At 31.7% G+C, this 6,841-nt stretch overlaps 2 protein-coding genes across 6 annotated transcripts; both read right to left on the reverse strand.

Annotated features, from left to right (window-relative positions):
* Nucleotides 1-1,362: 1,362 nt before the first annotated feature.
* On the reverse strand, nt 1,363-4,285 carry LOC107896341 (uncharacterized). 5 transcript variants are annotated; one of them, XM_041081768.1, is made up of 4 exons: nt 3,911-4,284; nt 3,570-3,785; nt 2,993-3,005; nt 2,144-2,760 (listed from the first exon to the last, which is right to left on the reverse strand). In XM_041081768.1, exons 1-4 carry the CDS (start codon nt 4,160-4,162, stop codon nt 2,669-2,671), a joined length of 573 nt encoding a protein of 190 aa, XP_040937702.1. In that variant the 5' UTR covers nt 4,163-4,284; the 3' UTR covers nt 2,144-2,668. The 5 variants fall into 5 exon arrangements, with proteins under 5 accessions (XP_016677000.1, XP_016676997.1, XP_040937702.1 ...); XM_016821511.2 differs by lacking the exons at nt 2,144-2,760; nt 2,993-3,005 and adding an exon at nt 1,363-1,682 and having other exon boundaries at nt 3,911-4,283; XM_016821508.2 differs by lacking the exons at nt 2,144-2,760; nt 2,993-3,005 and adding an exon at nt 1,363-1,685 and having other exon boundaries at nt 3,911-4,281.
* Nucleotides 4,286-5,070: 785 nt separating this feature from the next.
* LOC121209883 (uncharacterized) lies at nt 5,071-6,025 on the reverse strand. Its single transcript, XM_041081769.1, has 2 exons — nt 5,832-6,025; nt 5,071-5,557 (listed from the first exon to the last, which is right to left on the reverse strand). The coding sequence occupies exons 1-2, from the start codon at nt 5,903-5,905 to the stop codon at nt 5,290-5,292; spliced, it is 342 nt and encodes a 113-aa protein (XP_040937703.1). The 5' UTR covers nt 5,906-6,025; the 3' UTR covers nt 5,071-5,289.
* Between the last annotated feature and the right edge of the window lie 816 nt (nt 6,026-6,841).

Genomic DNA, 6,841 nt, shown 5'->3' on the forward strand with positions numbered 1-6,841 from the left:
GATGTACGAGAAATGAAATTATAATTGCAGCTTACTAATCATTATTAAATGTAAGTTACACACACTAGGTTGGAAACTCACTTAGTTGTTTTATAGATTTCAGGTGACCACAAACCTAGGCGGGTTGGCGTGACAGGAGCTTGGTCATCTCTTTACTTCTTATTTAATGTTTATCTGGATTTAAACTGTTATATGTGTTTCGGGTTTCAAACTATGAATTAGACTCCATATTAACTTAATTATATATGATCATGTTTGTCAAACTTTAAATAGTTAAAAAGTTAAAAAGTAGGTTTTTCTAAAATAATGTGATGTTCTCCAGACTTGGTCTTAACTAGACTAGTATGAGGTGTTACATATTAATTAAAAATAATTAAAACATAAAAAACTTTAAACAACATAAAATAAAAATTACAAATGTATTAAGGAGAGGAATTGAACCTGGGATTCCAAGATCAATTCATTATTATTTAACCATTTAACTAAAAATACTAATATATGAAATTTATTAATTAAAAATAGTAAAAAGCTTAAAACAACATGAAATAAAATATACCTAAAACCACTAATATTTAACCATCTCACAAAAAAATTAACTATATTAGAAAAGTAAAAAAATTGCGACTAAAAAGGCACGCACTTTCACACACTCTCCAAAAAAAACTTATTTTCTTAAAAGTTAAAAAAAAAGCCAACCTATTTAACCAATTAACTTTTTTTTTTCGACATATTTAACTAATTTAACTAGTATTTTTATATCTTTATATATATATATAATACACATACAAAAAAATTTTGATCTTATTTAAGATCATTTTACCATTTCAACTTATACTTCTTCATTTGCTTTTATAAAGATATTTGTCATATGATTTTATTTTTCACTCAATGTTCCATAGTCTAGTTTTTAATTATGTGACTAAATCCATGTTGTTCCGTCACATTAGTATATAACGTGAAAAACAAAATTAGGTAATAAATATAGTTATAAAAATTTTATATAAATATCAAATGAGGCTTTTCTTTAAAAAAACACAAAAATAAATGAAGTTTTTGTTAAATAATAAAATATAAGTGTTGAAAATTATAAAAACTACGGTATTAGAATACCCTAAAAAAATACTATAAAATAAAAGTATTTTATAAGAAAAACAGCTTGAAAAGAGGTTTTTAATATAAAAATTTTTACATAAAAAAGGAATGAATCATTTTTTATTTATTCAAAAAAACAGGCATTCATAATTTACATGAAAAATAGATAAGATACAACCAAAATTAATAAATATAAATCATATAAAAGGTTAAAAAAAATTGTAAGATCAATTTTATTTTATGCTAAAAATAACAATTATTATGATGATGTAATAAAAATCTGTTCAAAATATTTATAGCTTCGTAGGGTGTTGTTACTGTTGTAGTTACATCCCAATTCAAAGGATTGAGTGCAAAATTTTCAAAAGAATAGAGAACCTAACTAAACAAATACATAGTTTGTTTCTGTGAGAAAAATGTGTAACCATCAGACCAGACCAGACCACACTATTTGCTCTCTTAAACTTCGGCAGCATATCACCAAAATGAGAACACAAACAAAAGTAGTAATAAAGATTTGAAGCCTCACATTATTCACTATTTCCACTTGAAATCAACTTCAATCTACCTTTCTCTGCTCGTTTTACACCCTTCTGCCAAAAACATTAAAATTGTAACAACGCAAAGCTGAAGTCAATCAAATTCCATCCACTGAGCTAACAAATGGAAACAGCATCACATAAACAACTTTACTATTTCTTTAATTTAATTCATTCAATTGGTTTCTAACTGTAATTTTTCGCACCTACCTTTAAATTTTGAATGATATTTTACCTCTGAATCATTATAGGTAACAAAGTTTTCTACTATAAGACTGTTCGTTGAGACATTGAAGGGTGTAAAAGTTTAGTCATGAGCAGTCAATACCATCCAACCATGATCACATAATGACTATATAACCTATTGGATAAACAGGTTGTGTATTCTACAGTATCCCCATGGTTCATCAAATTAAAGTGAAAACAACAGGAAGAATAACTGAAAGAATGACAAAAACTAATTGGTTAGATGTGCTTCCTTAAGTAAAACAGTGAAATCCCAAACAGATAAATAAAATCAAATGACACTTCGGCTAATTCAATTAAAGGATATCTCAGAGTAAAAGTAACCCCATTATCACGACATTCCAATTGAGACAATCATTAAAAGACAGGAAAACAGAAATTATCATGAGACTAAACATGCTGCAACAGTGCTCCAAGTACAAGAGCATATAACATGGTTATGTTATTCAGTATAGATCCCAGCATGAAGAGGAAGTCAACAATATCAAATCACTGGAACTCGTAGAACACCAATAAATAAGGGGAGAAGAAATCCATAGTAAGAAAAGAGAGTTTGCCTCAGCTCATTGTTCATTTGTTTCCTTACAAACACACTACATACAGCAAACAAAGGGTGTTTACAGCTGCAAATTCATGTCAAATTCAGATATACTGCAACTGACAAAGAGGTTGAGAGGCACAAACCTACCTATTTCAAGTAGAAACTTTACCAAGCTCTGATGTCAATCAATTGACCTAATCCCTTATTCAATTTGGCCATATGTACCAAAGAATTCCATAATATAAAAACTTTAACCATCAAACCTTAAGTTTCCATCCCCTTGCATGTTCTGAAATATACCAAAGTCCTTGCACCACCTTGACAAATGCCACTTAATTGGATCCAGGGATTTAAATAGCGGTCCGTTACCGAAATAGCGGCCGTTATATAGTGGTAACGGCACCGTCCGAAACCGTTACTGCCGAAACCCGCTATACCCGCAATACACAATAAGTAATGTAAAATTCACGACCGCGATAACTGCAATGACCGCAATAGCATCCGTTATGTCCGCAACCGCGATAAACGCAATGCGACCGAAAACGCGACCGCGACCGCAATTTAAATCCCTGATTGGACCTCAAACTCTAGAAGGGAAAAATCATCCAGATTAAGATTATCTTTAGCTTTGGCAGAACTAAGAACTGATTTCCCACCAAAAGAGGCAGACAGGTTGCTAGCAATCGTCAAGGACTAGTCTCTAGTGTGAATTACAAAAAAAGAAAACTTGATATTTCTTAATCCATAAAAGAATCGATAAAGCTAGAAGAACAACTTAGCTAGAATGGCATACCATGAAAACAATGACTATAGAAGATTAGCAACAAAATTTTATAGCTCCTGCTAGGGTGCTATGTGTATCCAACTTCTAGATCCCACCCACTTAATGCAAATTCCCCAAAAGGAAGATGAAGTTTCATAAAAGGATCAAGAGCAGAAATTATACTTGAATGAAATGTAAACTACGTATAAAACCCCAGAAGCAATTAAAGAAAAAGCTAGTTGCTTTTGTTCATCTACATGTAAAAAGTTTACTGAACAATCGCACGTTAAGCAAAGCATGTGTTTAATCAAATGCTGAAATGCAAGAATTATTCTAGATCACACGAAGATAAGCATAACTAACAATGAGAAGAAACCTAAATACTCACCGTTGGTTGGACTGGAAGAGGATCAAGATCCACGGAGCGTATGGACATCTTAGCGATCTCACTAACTGCATCCTCTCTAACCCCAGGCACATCACTGGTCAACTCCTCGTAGGCAGCCTCAAATGCCTCTTGCCAAAACCTAGGTAATCTAATCCGACGGCTGTTAGTGTACACATCCCACATGTGCTTCACCACCTTCTCTCTCTCCTCCATTTCCTAACCGAAAATGAAACAAGAAAAAGAAAATAATTGAGTAGCGAGAAGTGAGAACAGAACTTCAGGCAAAAGCAGAATTAGAAAAAGAAAAAAAAAGAAAAGGAGAAAATTTGTGGGGAACATACGAGAACGTCTAGATCGTCGTGAATATGGCTATCAAAATCATCTGAAAAACGGTTGAGGTTACCGGCTGACCACCGCAGAGTAACGGTGCCGGTGAACATCGACCAGAATGCCAATAACAAAATCGCCGCTAAAGCCCAGAACTTGTAACGACCTTTACCAAATAAACTCGAATCTGAGCTTTCCTTCTTCACATTCGCTAACGCCGTTGTTGTCGTTGCAGTTGTCGTCGGCAGAGTATCGTCATTCTTCATTTCTTTTTTTCTTCTTGCGTTCTTTGTTTAGTAGAAATGGTGTGGACTTGTATTTGGAAGGAAACCGACAAAGGGAACTGATCTTTGATTTGCCGTTTTAATTTTGATCCATTTGCCGTTTTGAGAGAAAAGGACTGAATTAGTAATTGTATGTAAATGTCAGTCTATGCGGGCCACCACACTTGATTAATTTGTGGACGATATTGACCGTTGATGTGAATCTGATAATAGATTTGACGGTTTTGCCAGTGTTCTTGTCAATTTCATTTTCATATAACCCACCGACTCCACACGGCGCCGTCTCTCACTTTGAGATCGCATTTCTTTTTAAGGACAAATTCTTCTACTAGTCCTTATACTATGAGTAAGTTGCAGATCTAATCCTTATACTCTTCTTAATCTTTGTCTTTCTGGAATATTGAAATTGATATTTCAATCCTAATCCAATTGGTAACAGCTAGGTTAGATTCTGCTATTAGTTACTTACTATGCTAAAATTGTGAATTTAGTCTCTAATTTTCAATTTAATCATTTTTAATTTTTATACTTTTCAAATTTTGAAATTTTCATTTTTAACTTAAATAGTACCCGTTAAATTCATTAATTAAAATGATATTATGCATATAATAATATATTTACTGCATTAAATTTTAAAAATAACATAAATTAATTTAATAAATTTAAAGTTTAGTTAAAATTGAAATTTTAAAATTTACGAAATTATTTGTAAGAATTTGAGTTAGCGGGAGGTAAAAAAAAAGATTGGAGGTTTAGAATTAACTTTTTTTAGTACAAATATTAATTTTTAAATCATGTTGAACAATTAAACTTTTATTTTTCATTAACGAAATAAAATAAAATAAAATAAAACAACAATAATATTCTAAGAGGCAATTAAGGGAGAAATCTATCCCAACCCAACAGACTAATGCTAGAGACATTGAAATTATTAGTGGCAAAATACAAAACCAAAATAGCTTAAAGAAAAGAAGGAAAATCATTCCAACCTAGAACGAAATGCTGATGATAGTGAGCTGCTCTATTAGCACGGAAGGATATTAGTTGAAATTGAGATTTCAAACGTAAATAGTCGTGAACAATGGTGCCAAACTAGGAGATGTCTTGCTTCAGTTTAGTACTAGCATGGACAGCCTCCTGGCAATCGATTCATGCAGCCAAGACAAAGCCTCTCTTATCGACATGATTTTAATAAGTTTCTGTTCCATCCCGACCCCCAACGATCCAGACAAGCCTTTGACAAAATGGCCAGAGGGGTCACAAACAAGAATCCCAAAGCCCCATCCACATTGCATTTCATCCAACCTTCCGGTGGTCTTTCCCAGCCATTTGAAGTACCTGCAGCTGTTTGAAACTTTCCCAAGCATCGTTCCAATCCTGCAAATAACCATCAGAAAAAGAACAATTCGATTAGGAGACTCGTCAACAGATTTCCAGCAAAGAAGGTTTCAATGGAACCATAAACTCCAAGCTATAAGCAAAACCCGATTCTGATGTGCAAGACCAGCATTTGAAATATAATACACAAGAAGTTCATGCACCGATTGGAAATTTGTGCTAATACCAACACACTGCCAAGCATCGGCAGCCTTAGAGCAATGCAACAAGATTGTTACGGTGAATTGATTTCATTTCTGTAAAATTCCCTTACCAGAATGTTAAGGGGCTGGAGTTCATTGGAAAGAAAGAAGGGCTGCAACTTCCATCTGGTTTTGCGGCCAGCATTGCTGAAAAGTCAAACTGGAATTTGAAGATGGAGAGAGAGGGACGGTGAGTGGAGGGGGAGAGAGAGGGGGCGGTGGACGGGGAAGGGAAAGGTCATTTATTTTTATTTTATTTAATTATATTTTAATAAGACGATGACTTAGTGAAATTTTATTGTTGACATTTTTTTTTACTGAGGGCACTAACAGCAGGTATCAATTTCTATATCGGAATTAAAGTTTAGTATCATAAAAAAATAATTTAGGTACTTAACTCAAATAAATCTAATAGTTTAGGTAGCTATTATTAATTAAACCTTTTCATTTAAAAGATATTATGCAAATACTACTTTTTTCCCATATATATAAGCTTAAAGGAGTGGATCGATCAATATGCCAGCATGTAAAGTTATCTCTTTTTGAATATTTAAGTATTACACAAAAGTGAAAAAAGAAAGCAGAAAAATTAAATAGGGAATACGAACCTTTTAGCATTGAGCATCTTGTAAAGCAAATGGCCAGTAATAAGTGTTTTTTAATTATACAAATATTTTTTAATTAAAATAAATTATATTATTTGAGGATAATTTAATTTTTTATTTAAATAAATAAATAAAAATTCGTATATGATAAAATTTGAGTCCAAACCAATTATATTTGTAAAATTTTTAATTTAACACTCAACTAAAATTTTAATTTGATATTTTTATATATTTCAATTTTTATTATACACATTTTATTACCTTCATCAATTTTATATATATTAATATATTTGATTAAATTAGTATTACAAGCTAACTCGACACCAACTCAAAATTGATAAAAATACTGCAATAAATAATTTTAATCTATTTTTTATTTTAATATAGTACATATTTCATGCGTTATTATTAATTAGTTTCAAAATATACATTTCATTATTTACTATATATTATTTTTGAACTCACATTTATATTCT

Source organism: Gossypium hirsutum, chromosome A11 (genome assembly GCF_007990345.1).
Source record: "Gossypium hirsutum isolate 1008001.06 chromosome A11, Gossypium_hirsutum_v2.1, whole genome shotgun sequence".
Classification (NCBI taxonomy): domain Eukaryota; kingdom Viridiplantae; phylum Streptophyta; class Magnoliopsida; order Malvales; family Malvaceae; genus Gossypium; species Gossypium hirsutum.